At 40.8% G+C, this 25,759-nt stretch overlaps 1 protein-coding gene across 1 annotated transcript in view; it reads left to right on the top strand.

Annotated features, from left to right (window-relative positions):
• Positions 1–21,339, top strand: part of TTC29 (tetratricopeptide repeat domain 29) — a 148,514-nt gene extending 127,175 nt beyond the window's left edge. The window contains exon 12 of the mRNA XM_015568061.1: positions 21,276–21,339. Within this exon, the coding sequence (XP_015423547.1) occupies positions 21,276–21,310 (35 nt within the window). The 3' untranslated portion in view covers positions 21,311–21,339. The remainder of the gene's footprint in view (positions 1–21,275) is intronic.
• Positions 21,340–25,759: the final 4,420 nt, after the last annotated feature.

Raw genomic sequence — 25,759 nt, forward strand, 5'->3', positions numbered from 1 at the left:
TACTTATAAAATGAATCATGTAAAATTTCATAGATGTAATGTCTCCTTAATAAGATCTCAAAAGCATGAACATGATAAAGTAAGTATACATCTGAAGCTGATTAAAGACTTTGCTGAAGAAAATCATAGAGCCTAATTCTGTTGAAACAAGAAAGTTGAATTTCAGTAAACTAGAACATGTTGGGGCAGGAGATATGCATTCGTTTTAACAAGACCAAAAGTCTTTTTTTACTTACCTTTATTGTTGACACAATTACAAATATCCCCGTTTCCCCCACCTCCACCCAGCTCCCACTGCCCTTCCCTCTGGCCATCACCACACAGTTGTCTGTGTCTATGGGTTATGTATCTATGTTCTTTGGCCAAAAAGTCTTTTTTGAATTGAAGCTTTCAGAGATAAACAAGCTTCTGGAATAGCCTAGACTTGATTCTGGGTCATTCTTTGAGCTCCATTTGGAGCTGTTGATGCAGCACCTTCAATTTACGCCTTCACCACATCTGGAAGGGAGCAGAAACCAGACCCATCTACCGAATAGGGCAGTGAGAGACTCTTCCCGCAGCATTTCTCTAAACACACTCTCTTTCACCTCAGGGAGGGCTGAGGGGAAAACCCACTCCCCTCCTCCACCAACACATCAAAATTCCCTAAAAGTATTACTGTAGTTTAAACTAGAATTACCTGGGAAATACTTTAAACCGTTAGTCCACTGTGCTGCATACTTGCAACAGGATCAAACAAAATGGAAAACCATGACTACTTTAATTTCTTGAAGTTAGATTCAACATCAAACTGAGCAATTACTTCACAAATAAGAAAGCCTTACACCCTAACGCTAAGCCAGTTGGAACATCGGCAAAGTTCATTTGGAATTTGGGACGTTGTACCATCTCTAATCTCTCCTCTGCGTCTGCATCCTTGTTGGAGCCTCCTAGCGAGTCCTGTGCGGCGCTGTAGCCCCGATGGTGCCAAGAAGCAAGCACTGACTTGTTGCTCGCTTCATGTAACCATGCCCTTTGATATCATTTTCTAAGTTTGTAATAATGCTGTGACTACTGCTGTTCACAAATATTTTATTTATAAAATCTATCCTCCCCCAGGGCTGGCACAGAGGAGCTACAAGCTGAAGGCTAGCGCGCACACATGAGCGCCCGCTCTAGCAGACCAAGCTGCTTTCTCTCACGGCAGTCGCCGGGCTGGGAGTTTGGGCAGAGTAAAGTAGCTGCGCTTCCCACCTGCCACACAGAAAGAGAAGTATCTCTTTGCAGATAGGTTTTCCTGTGTGATATTCTTTGGACAAAAAGGAAAATAGATTGGGAGGTAACAGTGCCCTTTGCTTTCGTGTGAGCCCTAGAGGCCAGCATGACAGGCAAAAGAAAAAAATATTTTCCAAAACCATCTTTAGAGTAACATTTGAATTCTCAACCTGACACGGTATATTTCGGAACATCGAGTAGTCTGTATGTACTCCACACTCCCGACACTTGACCACGCTGTTCCATCAATTATTGAAAGCATCAGTGCAGTGTGAGTCCAGGTAGGGTGGGCAGAAGAGCACTTCGTTTTGTATCAGAAGGCCTGGAGTTTCTAAAGACACAAGGATTGCTCTGTCAGCGGTAGTTTAGGTAGCCTTCCACCTGTGGAGCATTGAGCATGACTGTAGTTAATAGCTAAACTGCAGTCTAGAGTTCAGACATTAGTGAAGTTCTGTTTAAAACAGGAGAGAAGAAGAATTCTTCATTTCCTCTCTATCTGTTGCCCAGCCAACCTTCGCTGCTACAGCAAACAAAGACCACTGTGACTGACCACGCTGAAGTGTCTCCCTCCACACCCAACATCTCGTGCCAGTCCCCGCTCCATGACCAGGGGTGCCCTCACCACGTGCCACCATTTCCTGTTCCTCGTCTGTTTCCAGGAGCCTGTGGTTCTTGCCAACACATTTCTTCTACTTTCTCTCACTTGACTCAGAGTGCCCTCTGCCCTTTTTCCTCCAGGCTCTCGCCCCGCTCCTGCCTTCCCCATCCGTCCACCAACTTCTGCCACTGCCTTCTCAGACCCGTTGTCCGATACCCCCACTGTGGATATGGCAAGTGCTTGATCAAAATCGGGGTAGTCCAGCACACACACCAGGTCTCTGGGTGTTGATGTTAATAAGCATTTGCTCTCTGAATCTGGGTAAGTGGGCTTTTGATGAAGAATGACAAGGAATCCATTTCTACTTTCCTCTTCATTTTTCAGATTTTCACTCCTAAGATATTGAAAGGGTTGGGGGACCACTCTCTGTCTCCACCTCTAATACATACTCATACCTCCCTGCAGGGGTAACCTTTACTTGAGTATGAATTATAAGCCAGATATTTCCTGGGCCCTGGAACTATAAAATGAAAAAACGCAACCCCTGCCATCAAAGAGCTCCTATACAGACAAGTAAGCAGATGACAAGAGGCCGTGGCAGTGATGAGAGAGGCTCACACGCCACCTGTGGGGGCACAGGCTGCCACCCATCCTGCTGAGCAGAGGTCCTTACTGCATCTCCACGCCGTGCTTGGGGAGAACCAACCCCTGTGCTGAGCCCTTTGGGGAACTAGAATGTACATGACAAGACTGTGGGGAAACTTGCAGGCGTTTACTAGAAAAATCTCTTTGACCTGGAAAATCTATATTTGAGAAACCTCTAAGTTCTCTCTCTGTCACTGTACACCTATTCATTCTTCATTTCTCTCCTCTGCCTTTCTCTCTCTCTCTCTCTCTCTCGCGCACACACACACACACACACACACACACACACACACATCTCTGCATGGGAGACATCTAACAAAAACCTCCTTCATTACAGGTGTGTGGGCATTTGCTCCAAGAGTTCCTGTTACGGGTTCTACCTGTTCCTTTGATTAGCTGCTTCCTGTGAGGGGAGCGCTCCCCAGCCCAGTCTGTAGTTATTTCCATTCAGTCAATCCCAGATGCGAAAGGAACCACTTGCTGCTGATGCCATAATTCAGCGACTGTGCTGCCCACACCCTTCATGGGGCAGTGTAGATTAACTGCTCTGGCAATTCAAACTGATATACAAAGTTTGGGTTTTCAAAAGCTAAATAAGCAAAACGCCCAGCAGAAGAAAATCAAAGCAATCTATAATAATCCTCAAACTAGATGTATTCACCCCCAAACTGGCACTTGATGGAAACCGATGCACTGAGGAACTGGACTGAATATTTCTTTGGGCTCCATAAAACCGAAGGGTGTCTCGAATGCAGTGCTTTGTTGTCTTAGGACATGAGAAGAAAAAATAACCCAGAAAAAGCAGTCTGGCTCTGCAGCTTGTTCCCTTTGGAACTCTGCAAGCCATCTACCTCTAATGCAGCCTGACACTGCTAATTTTGGCATTAGAGTTTGAAATGAAAATCAATATCTGTTTTGAGCTTGAAAACAGTGACTGTACCTTGGGCAGAGCATGGCCAGGCGCTGGTTTTCAGTGATCCATAGGTGAGGTCATAGACATTTCCAAGTTAGAGCATTGCACACACATATTCAGATGAAATCTGATTGTCTTGGTGGAATTAACTATGGCACATTCTCCCACCCTCCTAAGGCCTGTTACGCTTTTCAAGGTTTCTTATGTTTTCTTCCTTAAAAAAACCCTGCTCCTGAGAACGATTTCCACATGAGATTTCGAGACTGGCCTGCCTTTCCTGCCAGGACAAAAGGTCTTTGACTAATGCAGGTGAAGAGTAAAGGGATCAGGGCCTGCGGACGGACCTCTCTCCTGATGTCAGGCTGAGAAGTTAGCTAATGCTTTTGCAGGGAAAAAAGTCCTGTCTGAGAAATTTATTTCACATTGTGTTTTCCGTTACCTTTTTTCGTTTTATATTTCCATTAGAGTCTCTTCTGAAAAGAAAATTATATTCCAAAATGTTTTAGATATGTAGCATAATATAATTTAACCTTTACTTTGATCAGTAGGAGAATGGATTAATAAAGTGTGGTACATTCAGAAAATGAAATATTACTCAGTGTTCAAAAGAAATGAGCTATCAAGCCATGGTAGAACATGGAGGAAACTTGAATGCATGTTACTAAGTGAAAGAAACCAATCTGAAAAGCTAACACACTATCTTATTCCTACTACATGGTATTCTGGAAAATGCAAAACTATGGAGACTGTAAAAAGTAGTGGTTTCCAGGGATTCGGGTTGTAGGAAGGATGAATAAGGAAAGCACAGAGGGCAGCAAAACTATTCTGTATGATTCTGGTGGGTACATGTCATTATATTTGTGTCAAAACCCATAGAATTGCAATACCAAGGGTGAACCCTGATGAAATCTATGGACTTTGGGTGATAATGACATGGCAATGTAGGTTCACTTTTATGTGAATAAATATTCTTTTATCCTTTTATATATGCATGGAATGTTTCTGAAAGGATACCCAATAAACAGAAACAGTGATTGCCTCTAGGGAGGAGAAGTAAGTAGCTGGGGACCAGGGTTTTTGAATAGACTTTTCACTGTCCAAACTTCAAAAAAAAAGAAGTACCATGTGAATGTGTCATTTATCAAAACATAACTTTTGAAGTAAAGAATATGACATGCAGAGAATCCTATATAATAAAAGGTTAATATGCAAATTGTCCCCATGGGTGGGAGTTCGACTGACCAGGAGTTAGATGTAAGCTGACCACCAGGGGGCAGCGTGGAAAATGATGGGCGTCGGCAACATGGCGCTGGTAGCAGGCGGCAATGGAGGCACTGCCGGCCCCAATGGGCCCTGATGAGAGCAGGACCACAGTGGGATGTTGGAGCAGATGAGCAGGTGGCGCCAGGCCAAGGCGGGTGTGAATGGGGGCCCTGATTGCCCTGCTGGTCAGCTCACAGATTGGCCCTGATCACTGTCCAAGTCTAGGGACCCTACCTGTGCACAAATTCCGTGCATCGGACCTCTAGTAATTACATAATTCGTAGAGCAGTCTATTGAGCTGCTGTAACCAAAATATCATAGATGGGGAGGCTTATACACAACAGGAATCTATTTCTCACAGTCCTGGAGGCTGAGAAGTCTGAGATCAAGGTGCTGTCAGATTCAGTGGTGAGCATCCACTGTTGGCTCTTAGATGGCTATTGTTTCACTGTGTCCTATTATGGCAGAAGGAGTGAAAAGCTTCCTGGGGCCTTATTCATAAGGTCACTAATCCCATCTATGAGGGCTCCACCCTCATGACCTAATCTCCAAAGTCCTCACCTCTAAATATCATCCATCATGTTGGGTGTGAGGATTTAATATGTGAATTTTGGGAGGGCTCAAACATTCTGTCTATAGCGGGGCCTATTATTTTTTCACTATTTTACAGATGACTTAATAAAATGCTTCCTCTCTAGTGTCAATACACACAGACTGCTTATTCATTTTACTTCCTGAAGTTTGAACCCCTTTACTGCATTTAGTTTATACTTTATAATTTAGAAAAAGTGACCTCATGGAGGCCTCTTTAATATCATTCCAAATGCATTGTTTGTATATCATCTTAATGAAAAATACTACTCAATGTTGAGCAAGATAACAGGTAGCAAATCGGAAAGTGTAACTATGTGACAATATTTAAATACAGGTCAGCCCAAGTAAGATATAACGAGATATGAGGGCAAAGACTGTGTTAGGGAAAGTTTTTAAATAGGTAGTGTAGGTGTATAGATATAAGGGTCTCTATTCAAGTTAATGTATAATTTTCCTGACTTTCCCAATATGTGTGATTAGATGCTGTATGATGCTAGAGCAACCCACCATAACTGTAAAGTAGACCATTTGAGTTTTTTATTCCCAGATTTTCAAGTCAGATAAAAACAGCAAGATTGATGACTGTATATTTTTATGTATTTTATATTTATATTATATATATTTAACATATTAAATATGTTTATATTATGTCTACATATTTATATTATGTATATATTAAATATTTATACATTACGTATAAATTTGATAGTCTTATCACTGAAAAGCCTATTTTTATATTTTTCTTTACCTTAATTCATCTACATGGGATTAGCCATAAAAATCGTTTTTTTCCAGTAACTTTTATCATTTGACTATGCATCATTATCATTTTTAATCTCTTCCCATTATTAAAGCATAATGTATGTAGGTCTTTCCACAGAAAATATGTCTGGTTTTAAGACAGAGCACCTTTCCCCCACAACCACAGTGTAATGGAGCAACAAAAAAAGAGAAATTTGAATGGAGACTATTTGTGTAGTAAGGAAAAACATCCTTCCAACTCTGCTATTTCTTGCTCCTCCCCTCTGTGCCCATGCACACTGCGGTTAGAGAACTAAAATGGGGAAAGGGGACATGATGCTCTCTTTGCTCTTTAATACAACTGAATGTTTAAAAATTAAGGTAATTTGTGTAGCTGGAAACTTCTTTTATAAAGATAGGAAGGAAATACTAAATGAGTATTTATATGAACTTATTTGAAGCCATCGTGCATAAAAAAATATCATTTCTGCCCTGGCCAGTGTTTCTCAGTGGTTAAAAGGGTTTTGAAAAATGACTTCTACTTATCTAAAGTCAAAACATATGCACAGATGGATTAATGAGCACATGTTGAGGATACAGCCTCTAACACGAGATGCTCCACTTTCCAAATTTTTTACCAACTAACCGAACTATCAAAGAATCTGAGTCCTACCATGGAAAACCCAGCAGTCTTATATTTCCTGAGACAAGCATTTAAATGTCTTCTGTTAATGTCTTAATGTGTCGTTGTTTTTTTGAAACCCTGTGCCCCTTACTAGATTATTCTAAATTAATTGCTTTAAGAAATTATACATAAAACTCTCATTTCCCCTCTGAAGTCCAGGCACTAATCCAAAGAAAGATGCTATAATTGGAGACAGAGCGCCCCACTTCCCACCTCTACCATGTACTCCTGAGCCCATCTAACTTGAACACTGCTACAATCTGTACCCTAGAATCTATCCCACAAACGTTTTTCACTTGCTGGGTGCTCAGTGACTATCTGCTGAATAATGACAAATGAATAGAGGTTACCAGTTGAGAGACACAGTGTGTGTTCAACATAAACTCTACCCACTACTGGAAAAGTTAAAATTTGCGTCATTCTGAGAGTGGAGTAGCCTGAATCTCTGTCTCTCTCATTATTATACAAGTGAAATAAGAAATATGCTAATCAAAAGAGTGTTGCTGCTCGGGTGCTGCAAAGCACACGTCATGATGGCCCAGGCCTGTTCTAAGTAGCATTTCAGGAGTCTTGGTGTATGATTTTTATTTCTCATTGTCCTCACCTTCTCTACAAGAATGACTGATAGCCTTTCCTTGTGATATCTTGGCTTTTAAGAGTGTTGTTTTATCTATTTTTTATGACCAACTTTACACTGGTTAAGTGTAATTTTCACTTTATGCAGCATATATAAAAAAAATCTGTGATATGGTATCCCATGAATTAACAAGAATGGCTGGACAAAAGACAAGAAATCTTTTAAAAACGAATGTTCACATTAGATACCTTGGATAGGTAGGCCTTCTGGGGATTTTTCCTCAATGCAACAAAAGTGCACCATTTCTATTTTCAGAAATAGTTTCTTTCAGACACTGAGCTCGTCCAAAGTCATACTACATAAGTAAGGGCTTAGTTTGTACATTACTATTTTACATCTTAGAGTCTTACTAAATCCTTTTTTGATCAATCTGATATTGAAGAGATCTATATTGATTTCTTCTACACTTGTTTATGGTATTTATTCTGATATACCTAAGATTAAAAGCCAAATTAACAAGTGTAATCAATTTTGGTAGCGATAAAGAAAAGTCCTCTGGTACCCTTACACACATTCATCTAGGGATAAAATACTTAAGTGAAGATGTTGTAATAAATGGATCGATTTATTCAATCACTTGGCATAAAAACATTAGCCCTGGGAAAGCGCTTTCCTCTCAGAGCTTTAGCTCCCCAGTTTCACTTGTGTTGCACCAAATGATTTGCATTTTTAGAGAAATTTCATGTCTGCAGTGAGCTCCCGTGAAAACATGAATAAATTGCTTTCTTCCCCTCTTTTCCTGACTTTATGAAGCCGAATCCATTAGGGGTCCAGTCAAAGTATAATGAAATGAAGGCAGCAACAACTCACATGATGCAAACCCTGGATTAGGATTAGCCCAAGCTCAGTTGTCCTGGCCTGTGTGTCAGACTAGCGGTCTGCAGGGACATCCCTGGGGCACGTGGCAATTTTTTTAAACTGCTGCATTAGAAGCAGTCTCTAGAAGACAGGAAATTAAATAGACAAATAACGATTAAGAACTAAATAGGCTTTCTCCACAAAATCAGATAAATCAACCTCTCCATGGCCAACACATTGAGTTGCCTGGAGCCTTTCTTGTTACTCACCTTCCTTCTGAATTCACTGGAGTAAGAATGAGTATAAAAGTTAGGAGCATGGACGACGCAAACCATATGATTATGTGGAATCTAATGAATAAAATAACCTAACAAAATAGAACCAGAATCATAGATACAGAGAACAGACTGACAGCTGTCAGAGGGGAATGGGGTTGGGGCCTGGGTGGAAAAGGTGAGGGGGTTAAGAGGAAAAAAGACATCTTAGATATAGACAGCAATGTGGTGACTGCCAGAGGGAGGAGGGGGTGGAAGAGGGCAAAGGGGAGATAAATGGTGGCGGTAAGAGACTTGACTTTGGGTGGTGAGCACACAATGCAGTATGCAGATGGTGCGTTATAAAGCTTGTACTTGAAACATATGTGGTTTTATTGACCAGTGTCACTAAATTGACAAATAGATTCAATGCAAAAAAAAAAAAGACTTTTTTAAAGGAGCATGGCCTTTGGATCCAATCCAACCTGGGTTTGAATCTCCACTGAGCCAGTCATATATGTGTGATATGGAGCAAGTTAACCTCTCCAACCTTTGGTTTCCCTTTCTGTAAAGCAGGGATAATAATGCCTGGAGCATAAGGTGGTTGAGAGGTTTTTTTAAAAAAAAGTCCCAATTACATTTCCTAGTACTGCATACATTCTCAATCCATGGAAACAAATTTAATTTCTACTTATGATCTGAATGTTGCAACTAAACAGGACAAGTAGCCATTACTTCACCTTTTACAGAATATGCCATTTTGCTCCTACCTTAAATAGTATAAGTAAGAGTAAGCTTATATAAAACAACTAGAGGCCTGGTGTACAGATTCATGCACCAGTGGGGTCCCTTGGCCTGGCCTGCACCCTCTTGCAATTGGGACCCCTCGGGGATGTCAGACTGCCGGTTTCAGCCCAATCCCCACAGGTCAGGCCAAAGGACCCCACCAGTGCACGAATCCCTACACTGGGCCTCTAGTATGCATATAAGATCTTTGGTTCATCTCTTCCCACCCTCCGCTGACCCCCTTCCCTCTGAAATTCATCAGTCTATTTCATGTTCCCATGCCTTTGCATTGAGCATCTGCCCCCTGGTGGTCAGTGTGTGTCATAGCTACCAGTCCAACAGTCGGATGGTCACTTAGGCTTTTATCCTATATAATAAAAGCCTAATATGCTCAGTGCTGGGTCATCCAGTTGTCTGTTCAACCAATCAAAGCATACATGCTAATGATATGCTAAGGCCACTCAATCGCTCGCTAAGATGTGCACTGACCACCAGGGGGCAGACACTCCGACCAGTAAGTAGCTTGCTGCTGGGGCTCTGGCCGATCGGGACTGAGCAAGACAGCCTGGACACGCCCTGGAGACCTCCGGTGGTCCCTCCCTGGCTGGCCAGCCTCCCATATCCCTCCCTGACCCCGATTGTGCACTGGTGGGGTTCCTTGGGCTGGCCTGCTCCCTCTCGCAATCTGGGACCCCCCAGGGGATGTCAGAGAGCTGGTTTTAGCCCTATCCCACAGGCCAGGTCAAGGGATCCCACTGGTACACAAGTTCGCGCACCGGGCCTCTAGTATATATAGATGAGTCTCAAATGTTAATGAGAAAATGAATCACCTTGAGATCCTTTTAAAATGTGGATTCTAATTTACTAGGTCTGCATTCCTAACAAGCTCCTGATAATACTGGTGGGAGAATTATTTTGGTTTTTCAAGGAAAATCTATTTATAAGAACTAGAATTTACTAGAAACTTTGCTGCTGACAAGGTCCATATTGACTCATAATATTTGGACTGGATATTGTATACCTACAGCATCTTTTGTTTGAAAATCTCAGCGTACATTGGGAAATTCATGTTTTGCAAAAAAAATATTAATTTTTACATCTTTATATTATCTATTGAAAATGTTAGCTTCTATACACTCCTTTGTTCTAAGGTAGTCTGTTCATCAAAAAAGCATGGAGCCTAAACCAGTTTGGCTCAGTGGATAGAGCGTCAGCCTGCAGACTGAAAGGTCTCAGGTTCGATTCTGGTCAAGGGCATGTACCTGGGTTGCAGGCACATCCCCAGTGGGGGATGTGCAGGAGGCGGCTGATCGATGTCTCTCTCTCATCGATGTTTCTGACTCTCTATCTCTCTCCCTTCCTCTCTGTAAAAACTCAATAAAATATATTTTTTTTAAAAAGCATGGAGTTTGTGTGTTTTCCAAACACTATTATTTTTATAAAAGCACCAGAAAAAAATCCAAATCTTCTACCAATATTTAGATTTATATTACATACGAGAGACCCAGTGCGTGAAATTTCGGGCACTGGGGGCATTCCTCAGCCCGGCCTGTGCTCTCTCACAGTCTGGGATCCCTTGCTCCTTATCACCCACCTGCAGTGAAGGCAGGAGAGGCTCCTGCCACTGCCGCTGCTCTCACCAGCCGTGAGCCCAGCTTTTGGTTGAGCAGTGCTCCCCCTGTGGGAGTGCACTGACCACCAGGGGGCAGGTCCTGTGTTGAGTGTCTGCTCCTGATGGTCAGTGCGCATCATAGCAAACGGTCATTCCACCATTTGGTCGATTTGCATATTAGGGTTTTATTACTAGTATTTAGGATATTACATTTCACCTAATTTGGTCAAGGACAAACTTTGGGAGTGATAATAAAATGCTTACTGCTTTAAGTCATTAATTCATCCTCAAGCTTCAGTTCAGGAAAATGTATAAGCAAAATAGATTTTCAAATGAAGGTTTAAATTAGAGGTAGATTTCCTCGTTTTTAGATTTGAGATATGATGATTTTCAAATCTTGAGGGTTTTTTTCTTTTTTAACCAAAATAGTTAAAACAAAAAGTTTAAACTAAGATGTGAAAACAAAAGTAATGAACAGCATATACCCTTAATTTATCACAGTTTACCTTCATGTGACATTAGACCATTTAGCATCCTGTATAAGAAAAGGCTAATATGCAAATCAGCTGAAAGTGGAACGACCAGTTGCTATGACGTGCACTGACCACCAGGAGGCAGACGCTCAATGCAGGATCTGCCCGCTGGTGGTCAGCGCACTCCCACAGGGGTATCACTGCTCAGCCAGAAGCCGGGCTCATGGCTGGCGAGTGCAGCAGTGGTGGCGGGAGTGTTTCCCGCCTCCGCAGCAGTGCTAAAGACATCTATCTGGCAGCTCAGTCCAGCTCCCCATGAGGTGCGGGCCTAAGCCATCAGTCAGAAATCCCCCAAGGGCTCCCAGACTGCAAAAGGGGTTAGGCCAGACTGAGGCACCCCCCTTCCTCCAGTGCACAAATTTCGTGCACCAGGGCTCTAATAGAGATAAGAACTTTGAGAAGCATACTTCTATTTCTCCCCTCCCAGCCTTTACAGTGTTGTTATCATATATTATACTTTTAAACTCCACAATCTATTAGTATTATTTTAGTTTAAATAATCAAATGTTACTTGAAGAAATTTTTAAATTAAAAAATATATTTTATATTCATTCATGTACTTACTATTTCTGATATTTTTCATTTCTTAGCATAGATTCATATTTCCATCTGGTGTCATTTTTCTTCTGCCTGAGGACTTAATCATTTCTTGTAGTGCTGTTTACTGCTGATGAACTGCTTCAGCTTTGTTTCTCAGAAAGTCTTTATTTTGTACTCATTTTTAAATTTTATTTTCCATTACCCTTTATCCCCCCCCCCCCATATCATCTTCTACCTCTACAAACCCTCTTTCCCCCAACAATTAGCACATCATTATCTGTGTCCATGATGCATTCATTTTTTAAAGATATTTTTACTGGGTATAGTAGTCTAAGTTTGACAGGGTATTGCATTTTTTAGTATTCTAAGTTTCTTTTACTTTAGATCTGTGGGTTTGTGATATTCATTAATTTTAATTTTTTAAGTTATTCACCCATCATCTTCCAGAACTCTAATAATATATATAGTATGCTGTCTGAAGCTGTCCTACAACTCACTGATGCTCCATTCATCTTTTTAATTTTTGATTTTTTTTTCTTATTTCAGGTAGTTTTTACTGTCTTCAATTTTACTAATGCTTTCTTTCATTTTACCTTCCATATCTCTAAACATTCTTTAATGTCTAAAATACAGCTATAATACCTTTCAATGTGTTTGTTCCAAATTCTAATGACTGTCAGTCTTGATTGATTTATTTTTCTCCTCATTATGCTTCCTTTCATAGTTTGTAATTTTTATTAGATGACAGACATTTTGAATTTTGCCTTATTTTTGGTGCTGGATACTTTTTTAGTCCTGTAAATATTCTTGAGCTTTGTTCAGAGATGCAATAAAGTTATCTGGAAACAATTTGCTCCTTTTGGGTTTTCTTTTGAGATCTGTTAGGTGGGGTCAGAGAAAGCTTTTGTCTAGGGGTAATTATTCCCCACCTCTTAGTCAAGAACTTTCTGGGTACTCTACCCAGTGCCCTATGAATTACGAGTTTTTCTGTTCTGGCTGGTGACAACAAGAAGCATTCCTAGCCTTCTGTGAACACCATATACTGTTCATTGACATTCTTTTGCATTGTTCTTTCCTCATCCTTGAGTAGTTTCCTCACATATATGCTATGACCTGTCCTTTGCTGAATATTTGCAGGTGGCCTTCACAGATCTCCAGGATTCTGTGTGCAGCTTTCTCCTCTCCAGCACACGGAATTCTAATGACTGTGTCAGTCTTGATTGATTTATTTTTGCCTGGGTCTCCCCAGTGTCTCAGCTTCATCTCCTCAACTAAGGAAGTTCTCTGGGCTCTCCCTTGCTTCTCCCTCTCTGAGCCATGACTGGAAGCTTCCTCAAGGCAGCAGGCTGGGCAATCATAGGGCTCATATTGCTTGTTTCCTATCTTTCAGGAATCACTGACTTTTGTTATCTCAGGTCCAGTGTCTTCAAAATCGTTGTTTTCTATATTTTGTTTAAGGATTTGGGGGGAGCTGATGGAGGTAATATTTCAAGAAAGAGGGTAAACTGATTTCTGTTCCTCCATCTTGACTACAAAAAAATGCAGAATTTGTAATGTAGCATTAGCAGGAGAAATAAAATGAACAGTATGAAGACATCAACATTGTATTTATTTATCTTAAGAAAGTATTTAGCATCTACATAGATTGACAGATCTAAAGGAGAAGCTCTCACTGAAGTTTAGATATCCAGAAGAAGAAATTCAGTATAATTTTGTGCTAATTTTGTATCTTCAGTACTTCCGGGTCTAGCCCCATTCCACCTATTTAAGATAATGATGCTTACGGGAAAGAAAAGAACCCCTATTTTTGAGTTAGAATATACTTCTGATCCTTGTATAAATTTTCGTTGGCTTCAAATATTAACAAAACCCTTTGGAAAGGGAATTGCTATATTCCAGAATCTGTAATATGAAGAGTACATGTCAGTTTTTGACACTTGAAAGAATCTGCCCAAACTTAAAATATGTGTCCCGCCTTAAAAGTTTACATCTTGACTGTTATACTCACCAGCTATGGAATAACCACATCATAACCTCAACTTCAAAGCACAGAACAAATTACCTTTCTGTTTGTTTACAAAAAGTAGGAGAGTCTTACTAGGAAACAACTCATACATTTTCTTGGTAAAGTGAGATTAAGTCTATAATCTCAGGCTTCGGTTTATAGAATTTTTACAGAACTGTTGGATGAGAAGTGGAGTGGGGGAAGGAGAAAGGGACAGAGAAGGAAAAGAGAAGCAGCAAATTATATGCTAGCATCAAGTACATGGACACATAAACTGCTCTTCCCATGACTAAATTTCATTTTGTGATTGTTATATGCTATTTCACACACACACACACACACACACACACACACATACCAAGATCCGTTGTCGCACTTTGCTCTGTGTCACAGGACACAGACTTCAGACTGCATCTCACAGGTTCACTTGCCTCTGGCTTCCTGGTTTGGATCAGTCCAAAGGGAGTCACCAGCAAGATTATCAGAGGTGAGGAAGGTAAAGAAGTCTGGGAATTATTTCTCTGCCCCTGACTTCAGTTCAGTTCTGCAGTGGTGACACTCTACAACTGCTGCTTCTGGATTCTACCGCTGACCCCTTTTCTAAACCTCCGCTTATCACTCAGGGTGCAATAACACCATCCTCTCCCCCTTTACCTTCAGCCCCAGGGAAGATGATGGCATGGCATCCCTTCATGGCAAGGTGCTGGGTGTTTCCGCATCCCTTGTTGGTTCCTCAGCCCTGCTCTCACCTTCCAATAGTCCCTTCATTAGTCTCTTCAGACTCCCAGTTGAATGTGCCATCTGTTTCCTCCCGACTGATACCCACTCCTCCTCTGCTGTGAGTACCGAGTGGAGTGGCTAAAGGCAACCAAGTACAAGAAATATTAGGAAACTTCCACTGGCTGAAAAGTTCAGTCGATTAGAGAACAGAGCTAATGAGGCCAAAATTAGTGCCTGGCTGTGCTCCAGGATGGCAGGCTCTGTCCCTGACCAGACATTTTCCGCACCATCAGTTACAGGGAGGAGCATGCAGAAAAGGACAAATGAGACTGTGCCAATCCGCCACCGCTCCGGGAGCATGTTCAAACACTGGCTGTTCAACGGAGATCGCTTCAAAATCATCTTTGTTACCCAAGGACAGCTTTTGGAACCTGATTCTAGTAAAAGTTTTATGGAGGTTCTTTAAAATAATAAAGCCATAACTGTCAATATTTTTTTCCAAGTTATACCATCATTTTGTTACTTCACCTATAGCTAATTTATGATACCTTGGGTTAAAAGTCAAACTTATCAAATCATGTTTTAAATTGGTAATGGGACTCAGGGTTTATAAGAATATATATTTAACTCACTTCTTTAAAAAAAATTTTTAACTGTTATGATTAAATGACTGAAACTACATAACCATTGTCTACAGAATAATAAATAAATGCTTATTTATTTATTTCTTTATTTATTTATTTGAAGTTATTTTATCATTATCAAGTGTGAATGACAAATTTTCTTTCTTTTTTTTAAATCCTCACCAGAGGATATGTTTCCATTGATTTTTTAAGAGAGAGTGGAAAGGAGAGAGGGAGGAGGTACAGAGAAACAGAGAGAGAGAGAGAGAGAGAGAGAGAGAGAGAGAGAGAGAGAGAGAAGAGAGAGAGAGAAGAAAAATCAATGTGAGAGAGACACATCACATCAATTGTTGCCTCCCAAACACCACAGCTGGTGATCAAACCTGTAGCCCAGGCATGTGACCTTGACTGGGAATCAAACCCTTTGGTGTGAGGGCCAATGCTCTAACCACTGAGAAACACTGGCCAGGGCAAATTTTCAATTTATATACATATTTCCTCAAACAAAACTCTTTTCTCCTTAGTATAGTTGCCTTATAAAACCATATTGTAATTAGGCTATTGTAGTTATACTGTTGTATTAATATTAGTGTAGTGGCTTACTTCCATGGTTTTAATTTTATGTGATTTGAATACATGGGAAGGAGAGAGAGGCTTTTTTTTTCAGAAATCAGTTTCTGAGACTCTCTGCTATCAATGAAAAAAGAGTATTGTTTCTACTAAAATTGAATCTATGACTTTAAGTAGAATGTGCTGAAATGCTAAAGCAAAATATAATCTCTTCATGGAATAATGCTAAAAGCACCCATAAGATATGAGCATTTATATACATAGCATCTATTCTTAATTGTTTTCATAAAACACAATCTATTTTATTTTTTAACAAAACCTTTTGCATCATTTTGATAAGGTCAACAGAAAGCACAGTTTTTTAACGTTAGGTGATCAACTTTTTGACAATAGCAGAACCAGCGTGGCTAATGGAATAATAGCCTGCAGGGTCCAGCTAAATATGATATACGAACGTAATCAACCCCTGTGATGACTATTCAGAAGTAATCCCTTTAGCTTTGAACTGCAGCATATATTTCAACAAGGCAAAAACCATATGAAGAAATTCTCTACAGACCACACTGATACAATACAGCCTTCATATCCTGCTCCATGTGTTTGCTGTTTATAGCGAGTTTTAAATTTAAGGTAATGACTACTGTATATTCATGTGAGCATACAATACTTTTGATTTGTTGTGGAAAGGTTGAATCCATTACCAGGGGTCTAAGTCTATAAACTCTGACACAACCTTTATGTATGAGTTATTATTTACTTTTTTCTAGAATACGGCCACTAAAAATGTTTTGCATGGCAAAATTATAAAAATTCACCTTTTCAGTTACAAAACTACCAGGTAGTATCTCCTCCATTTTGATTTGTACTTTTCTACAGATAACATTTAAAAAATATTAGTTTATTTATAAAGTTTATGTATAATACTGTATTACATATTTGAAAATTATACGTCATTGTTTTCAAATAAACGGGTGCATGGTAGGTTTATTGCAATTCAGCATTTGCTGACTTATTCCATTGCTCTTTGGTACAATGTAGGCTAAGTGGTGGTATAAATGAGATCCTTTTGTTGCCTGCTTGAGGGACTCTACCATTTAAGATTCCTCATATTAGCAACAAATTAGTGCTTGTTTCTACTGAAATGGGCGACAGTATAAGCAATTATCGCACTCTCAACTTTGTCTTGGTTTGGTCTCCCTTGCTGGGGTGAATTGGTCCTAATCCTCCAGCTTCCTCGAAGACCTACAGATCAAACATCTCAAATCACATTGTCAGGCAGACTCACAGCAGAAAACCTAGGTGAGGAATCTAAATGAGAGCGTCTACCAAGATGGAAACAAGAGTGAGCACCCCTGTGGTGCTCTCCTTGTTGCAAATAAAAGCATCAGAACACTTGAATGATGAGGTAAAGTGCTCCCCTATGTAATTAATCATCGCTAATGTTTCCTAGCACAGAGAGAACATTAATGTCTTCTATTTAAACTAGCAAATGTGGCCTACATTGAAAAGAATCGCTACAGATAGAGCTATTTTTCTCAGATAATTTACTTGGGAAATATTCCTCAATAAAAATCACCACTCCTCAAGATCTGGGGAATGAATGCTAAACAATTACTTGAGGCTACCCAGGCACAATTTCAAACTTAGATGAAATGCAGGAAGGATTTCTCCAGCTTAAGAGATATTGTTACATCTGCCATACCAAGAATGCTGAGTTTTAGACATTAGATCTAAAAGAGGCACCAGGATGTTACTATGCTTCTATATGTTGTGATGCAGTGAAAAATATTAAACTGAGAACCCCAAGGTGCTTCTTTACCTAAAACAATGATAGGGCCTACTTGCCGGGGTTCCTGTTCCGGCACTAAGAAGGGTTCAGCAATCTGGAGAAGGGGCTGTGTGTAACTTAGTAAAGAGTCTAGAGATGAAGCATAATTTTGAAAGGCATTTGGGGGTCAGAGAAGCCTGGCTAAAGAAACTAAGATCTCCTCGTCTCAGGACCCCATGCTTTCTATTAACACAAATTGTCCTGAGGTGAGGCAGAGATATACACTTCAAAGGGTCAGAGTTTCCTATACAGAGGCATTGACAGATTTGGCAAAATCGCCTATGGCTGTTCAGGCGTTTGGCCAGTAGGAGGCAATAACATGTAGATTAAGATGCCCTAAGGTGTCTGGCATCAAGCCATCATCCCTTTTCAGGTTTGGGGAAATGCCCTTCAGCCACTCCAGATGATTCAGCCCTTGCTGACATGCTGGAATTGGCTTCTAGCACATACTAGTTAAGGTAACAGCTAAACTCCTGTTTCAAGAGCCCCAATAGTACAGCAGTTTATATATATATATGTGTGTGTGTGTGTGTATGTATATGTATATGTATATGTATATGTATATGTATATGTATATGTATATGTATATCTCCTAATCCTTAAGTGGGCCATTTATATTAATGCGGTAGCCCCACTGACATTCAGGGGGCCATGACCTTCCATCTGCCTGCCTCACCACCCTCTAGAACAGGGTTTCTCAATCTTGCCCTGTTGACATTTTGATTGGATGAATTTTTTTTATTGCAGAAGGGAGATGAAATGGCTGTGATAGGCACTGTTGAATGTTTAGCAGCATCCCAAACCTCTTCCCACTAAATGCCAGTAACAAGTTCACCTACCTGTTGTGACAACCAAAAATGTCTCTAGACATTTTCAAATTCCCCAGTGGGGCAAAATCACCTGCAGTGGTGAACCACTAAGTTAGGGTATCGTCATCGCCTACATGGTAGAAAATGAATCCTGAGGTAATAGTTCCATGTGTAAGATTGAGGGAAAGGGAAGGTTTTAGGGAAAATAAATGCCCAACATCTAACACTCAGACCCAGGAGCATAATGTCTCACTGTCCACATTCATTGGTGAGAACTGAAGCTTGTCACTTCAACTAAATATTTATGTGCTGGTGAAGATCTAGGAGAGAGGAAAAACTGATGCTGGAGGCAGAAGGAGTTACTGGAGTCATGTCTTCTGTGGTGGGCAGGGGAGGATGAGATCTAGTGAAGAAGTAGAGGGGTGGCCTTCGAAGGGAGCACAGGGAGGAGAGAGCATGGGTGAGTTACTCTTGACACGGACCTTGAGGAAGTTGTTTTTTCCTACTGTTTTTTATTCCCTCTTGAAACTAGGAAATGAATCATCAGCTGAAAATGATGATGCCTTTGGAGGGTTGGAGTTTTGAGAAAACAGAAAAAGAGTTAAATAGACATCTAGGAATGTAGAAGAATGAATGGACTAGGAATGTTTAATAGGATCGCCTAAAAGCATTAAGGGTCCAACTGCTGTCTCTGGCCATGAATTTAAAGTGAGGCCACTTGAGCTATACTGTGCATGAGAAGAATGGGCAGAGTTGAGGTTACAGTTTTGTGAAGTTCGCATGACAAAGTGGGAGAAGGGTAAGGAAGTCAGGCGACATGCAAGGGAGTGAACGACCCTGGAATTTAAATTGTTTGAAGAAGGAATAGAATTCACTAACGTGAGGAGGAACAGTGGAAAGGTCGTAGGATTGCAGGTCCCAGTTTGAAGAATCCCTGGGGTTGGTGTCCTAGAAGGAGTGATCTAAAAAGATAAAAGCTGTTAGTCAAGTCGTTAAACACAGAAAACTTGAGTTTGAAGGGGACTTACAGTCTCTGGTAATGACTAAGTCCAAGTATGGCCATGGGAATTAATGACTGTGGGTGGATGAAGGTCCAGATTTAAAAGGATGGAGCTCAAAGAATTAAGACTCTAGGTCAGCGGTTCTCAACCTGTGGGTCGCGACCCCTTTGGCGGTCGAACGACCCTTTCACAGGGGTCACCTAAGACCATCCTGCATATCAGATATTTACATTACGATTCATAACAGTAGCAACATTACAGTTATGAAGTAGCAACAAAAATAATTTTATGGTTGGGTCACAACATGAGGAACTGTATTTAAAGGGCCAGAAGGTTGAGAACCACTGCTCTAGGTGGAAGAATCTTCTACATGTACATTGAAATTGCTAAATTAAGAAAAGTAACAATGAGCCAATACAAAAATTAATTGTAGTTAGATCATAATATTTGATTGTATAAATTGATCATGTGTACTTTGGAAAGAGGAGGGAGGCCAAAGGTCCTGAAGGAGAACAGGATGTGAGAAGGACACATATCCAGGTCCAATGGTAAGAATACTGAGGAAAAGAAAAACAAGAAGGGCTTCTGGACTGGCAGTGTCTGCAGAGGACAGCCACAGTTCTGTTAGAGCAAGAAAGTAAAGGGTGAGAACACAGTGGACTGTGTTCAGGAACTGTGGTGGGTGCGAGATGGGAACAAAATAGGAAACGTACAGAGCCTGAGGGAAAACAGAATACAAGAAAGGAAGGGGGACCTGGAAACTGAGGCTTGTCATAAGCAAGGAGAAAACGCATTTCAGTAGATTAGTTCCAGTGGCTTCAGGTCAAAAACAGAAGGGCAGATATGGAAGTTAAGTAACAAATTAACATGTTTATTTGTATCTATAAACTTCCCATATCTCATTGCATTATTTGCATACTTTATATTGCTCTAAATTATTTTTCCTTCTGAGTGTTTCTTTAACAAGTCATCATATCCCCAACAGGTGGCTGTTGTAGTTGCATTTTCTATGTCACAAGAATTCTTTGGGTTAGAAATTCAAGCATGGCTTGGCTATCATTTGAGGTCACCCAACGGTGGTACTCAGCTGACAGATGGGCTGGTTTAAAAAGTCTGAGACAGCTTCACTCACAGCCTGTAGCCTTGGTGGGATGGCCAGAAGGCTGGGCTCAGCGGGGACTTTCAACTAGATCAACCTTCCTAATGCCGTAACCCTTTAATAACAGTTTCTCATGTTGTGGTGACCCCCAATCTCATTGTTACAAATGGAACATAAGTAAAGCATGGTGATTAATCACAAAAACAATATGTAATTATATTTGTGTTTTCCAATGGTCTTAGGTGACCCCTGTGAAAGGGTCCTTCGAACCCCAAAGAGGTCGCGACCCACAGGTTGAGAACCACTGAACTAGAGCATCTATTCATGGTCTCCAGGATGACAGTCTCAGGGCGATAGGACTTGTTATATGATGACTGGCTTCCGTCAAATCAAGCATCCAAAGAGCACTGAGTGGAAGCTGCATAACTTTTTGGAGTTAGCCTCCGAAGGCAGGCAGTTACTTCTTCCACGTTCTGTTGATGACAGAGTCCTAAGCCTCACCCAAATTCAAGGAGAGGGGAATTCATTTCTACCTCTTCATGGGGGAGTGACAAGGTCCACTGTGGAGGAAAATATGAGGGGAGGGGAGATATTGTTGTGGCGATCTTTGGCCAATATTATCTGCCCTGGTGACACAGGGGAAACATACCTTTATCATACAAGTGCTTAGGGTAGAGATCCCTGAAAAGGGATTCCCAGGTTCAAGTTCAAAATAACTGAATTGTATTTGTGATAAACCATTAATTGTATAACTTTTTTTTCTTTAGGAGACCCTAGAAGATCCACGATGGAAAAGATATAGCACACCTCAGAGCACTTGGAAGAACAACTCAGTGGCTATGGTAAATCAAGTGAATAGTTTCTATTAAGAGCCCACATTGTAGAGATGCTAAGTATAATCTAATTCTTCAAACACATGAAGAATAATTTCAACTAGCACTTGATAAGCTAATTCTGAAACATTGCTTTTTAAAAAATCAGATTTACTATTAAATATCACACAAGGTTAAGTATTTTTCATCTTTTAAGCTATGTCTGAAAATTACAGAAAACAATAATATCTTTCCAAGCAAGTATGTTTACTTTCTAGCCCAATATAAAATTTAATTTTATAATTTATTTTATTTTAGATTTCCAGCTAATAAAAAAATGAGACTTAAACCAGCTTTTGACTCAGCAACAAAGCAAGAAGAAATTTATCATGTCACCGGAGTCTTCAATTCTCTATATAGTAGTATGTTACAAATAACACAGAGTTATAATAAACTATGCCTATGTTTTCATTGGATTTTGTATTGCAATGAACAAATTTTGTCTAAAACATCTAAGTCCATGAAAATAAATTATATCCAAAATGTTTGAATATTAACAATTACCCATGGAGTTTTCTCAAAAAGTTAAAAATGGAACTCCCATTTGACTCCCAGTAATCCCACTTCTAGGAATATATCCCAAGAAACCAGAAACACCAATTAGAAAAGATATATGCATCCCTATGTTCATAGCAGCACAATTTACAATAGCTAAGATTTGGAAACAGCCTAAGTGCCCATCAGCAGATGAGTGGATTAAAAAACTGTGGTACATCTACACAATGGAATATTACGCTGTGGTAAAAAAGAAGGAACTTTTACCATTTGCAATAGCATGGATGGAACTGGATTCATTATGCTAAGCAAAATAAGTCAGCCAGGGAAAGATAAATATCACATGATCTCACTCATATGTGGGATATAATGATTAACATAATTTGATGAACAAGAATAGTAGGGGAGGGGGGTTAGAGTGCAACCAAAGGACTTGTATGCATGCATATTAGCATAACCAATGGACACAGACACTGGGGCAGTGGGGGCTTGCCTGGGGTGGGAATGGCTGTGGTGGGGGGGTCAATTGGGGAAAAAGGAGACATATGTAAAACTTTAGACAATAAAAAAGTAATAATTTTAAAAACGCAAAAAACTATGCAACATTGATGAAGGAAATCAAAGATAAGTAATAAATGTTATTCTATGTTTTAAAAAAATTATCTGTAAAATAAACTGTAAAACTTTCCTTTTATCTACTATTCCATAAGAAATAGTGTATCATGGAATCAAAATTTGATTGTGTCTAATCCTATATAATAAAAGCCTAATATGCAAATTGAACAGTGGAATGACTGGTCGGCGGGGCCTGTGAGAGGGCGGCACCAGGCCAGCCAAGGTGGATGCCAGCGAGCAGGGACAGCAATTAGGAGGCGGTGGCGACCAGCAGCAATGGAGGGGTAATGGGGGGGCAGGGCTGGAGCTGCCCCCCTGGTAGTCAGTGTGCTCCCACAGGGGGAGTGCCACTTAGCCACAGGCCGGGCTGATGGCTGGTGAGTGCAGCAGAGGTGGTGGGAGCCTCTCCTGCCTCTGCGGCAGCACTACGGATGTCTAACTATGGCTTAGGCCTGCTCCCCCCCATCAGTCGGACATCCCCTAAGTGCTCCCAGACTGCGAGGAGCAGGCCGGGCTGAAGGACCCTGCCCCCGCCCCCGAGTGCACGAATTTTCGTGCACTGGGCCTCTAGTATGAAATGCTCCCATGTCCCTCCCCGATGCCAATTCTGCAGCGGCGGGGTCCCTCGGCCTGGCCTGCCCCCTCTCACAATCCAGGACCTCTTGTGGGGGGGGGGGATGTCAGAGAGCTGGTTTCGGCCCAATCCCACAGGCCAGGCCAAGGGACCCCACTGGTGCACAAATTCATGCACTGGGCCTCTAGTGAGAAAATAATTATAAACTTAAGGAAATCTATGTGGAATAAATTTGGGAAAGATATGTACTAAAATTCCAGGGGAACTTTTCAACATACATAAAATAATTATAAGCAATAATGACTATCATATTGCTAGGTACTATTCAAAACACTTTGCTTGACCTGTGCAAAGGAAAACTCTGTTTCCTCTACTCACAACACTTCTGACACCAAATGTGGAGTTTTCCCACAAAAAGCAATTCTCCAACTCTTGGCAGACAGTGGGTACCTTCCAATTTAACTCAATTCTGACGCTGACTGCCCCCACTAGACTGCCAAATTCTACTAGACTGTCCCTACTTGAGAAACCAATCGCAAGTTCTAAGTTATTCCTTACATTTCTGATTATGTTGGCTACAAATCAGGAATTCCATGACCCACTTCTCAGGTTCAGTAAATTGCTATCACAGCTCACAGAACACAGGGAAACATCTGCCAGTTTATTATCTATATAAAAAAAGCATAATATGCTAATTAGACCAGATGACCTTCTAGATGTCCTTCCTTCCAGACAAAGCTGCAGTAGGCGGGGGCCAAGGCAGAGGCAGAAGAGGCCCCCAGCTGCGGCAGTGGCGGCAGGGGCCGGGGCCAAGGCCCTTGCATGAATTTCGTGCATCAGACCTCTAATAAAGGATATAATATATGATATAACTGAACCACCAATAGAAGAGATGGGCAGGGCAAGGTGTGGGGGAGGGGCACAGCACTTCCATGCCCTCCTCAGGCCTGGCACCCTCCCAGCACCAGCTGGGTACATTTACCAGCCCAGAAACTCTGAATCTTACCGTGGTGTAATGTGTTTCCTTAACCATTTTCATTACAAACACCCCATCTCTTCTCACTCTATTTAAAAAGTAAAACTAACCATCAGAAAACTTTTTTTCCTTTTGTATGAATAAGTGTAGCCTTGAAGTTCTAAGTTCAAATAACAATTTTTTTTCTCTGAAGCCTTTCTGTAATAACAGCCTTTTGCTGTAATGTAAGCAAAATTAATTTTAAAGATCCTTTAAAAATGTTTGGAAAGTTTTGTGAGAATATCTATATATGTGAAAGGCTAATATGCTAAGTGTCCATCTGACTGATAGCTATGATGTGCACTGACCACCAGGGGACAGACACTCAATGCAGGAGTTGCGGTGACATGCACTGGCCATTTACAGAAAAATGGTACCATGGACCTGACGCCCACAAAGCAACACTCAGCTTCCCCCAGGTGGGACACAGGTCCTACCACCATTCCGGAGCAGCAGCCCACCAAGTCACAGCCAACGCTGCCATGACCCCATAGCGCAAAATGGCGCCCACAGCCCAGCAAAAAAAATTTAGAAACTTGACCTGACTGAAAAGACGTAAGAAATGGTGGACCTTGAAAATGACTTCAGGTTTTCTCACTGCACAGAATACAGCCAAACACTGCTGCAGTTAAATATTTTACCCTTTGTTCTCCCTGCATGATCTACAATAATAATCTGCTTCATGTAGATATTTACTGCTATGTTGCTGACAACGACCTGAAAGAGAAGTTGGGGTGCCTCACTGGGCTGGGAAAAGTTTAGCTAAATCAGAAAGCAGGAGTAATTAAGCAAGTTTATTCTGTGTATATGAAAGGCTAAGTTGACTTGCACATGCGCACTACATATAAGGCTCTCACTGGCACCAATAGCACATGTGTGTTTTGATCTGTCATTGTCATTCGTGAATTTGGTTGACATTTCTATTATAGAGAAAGGGCGAATAGCAATATTTAAATATTTCTTCTAATTAATTTCCTTTCAGTGTGCATGAATTTATGCACCAGGCCACTAGTTGTTTTTGTTTTTTTAAATGCCCATATCTTTGTAAACACTTCAGGAAATTAGATATATCAAACATAAACCTGTTGGAAAGGTCAACAGAAGCCAGACTTCACCATTAAATGCTGAACAGACACACTGCTATCCCTTCTGATAGATTTAATCAAAAGGTTTTTCTTTAAATTTCAATTTGAGTCATTTTTATTTGTGAATCTGAAAACAAAATCAAGATTTTATGATGACAGGTGCAAATCACAATTGTATCAAATGCTAGTACTTCTCTATAAAGGGTCCTTGCATAAATAATGTAGCAAGGACTATTCACTGAGAACACATAACTATGTACAATGACCTCTAATTCCTTTTAAATATATATGGCAGTGCCTAAAATACAACATTCTATAATCTATAATAATGGAAGTGTAGTATGCTAATGAGACCAGACGTCCTTCTGGACGACCTTCCGGATGAAATCCAGGGCTGCAAAGGAAGCCCAGGTCCCAGGTGCTGGAGGGAAGCCTGGGTCCCGGATGCCAGAGGAAGCCAGTACCGGCAGCCGGGGGAAGGAAGCCCTACTTTTGTTTTTTTTTGTTTTTTGTTTTTTTTCTCAAATTTTATTTTTTATTACAAAGGGTATTACATATGTGTCCATTTTTTTCCCCACCCTAGACAGTCCCCTAG

Source organism: Myotis davidii, unplaced genomic scaffold (assembly GCF_000327345.1).
Source record: "Myotis davidii unplaced genomic scaffold, ASM32734v1 scaffold323, whole genome shotgun sequence".
Taxonomy (NCBI): domain Eukaryota; kingdom Metazoa; phylum Chordata; class Mammalia; order Chiroptera; family Vespertilionidae; genus Myotis; species Myotis davidii.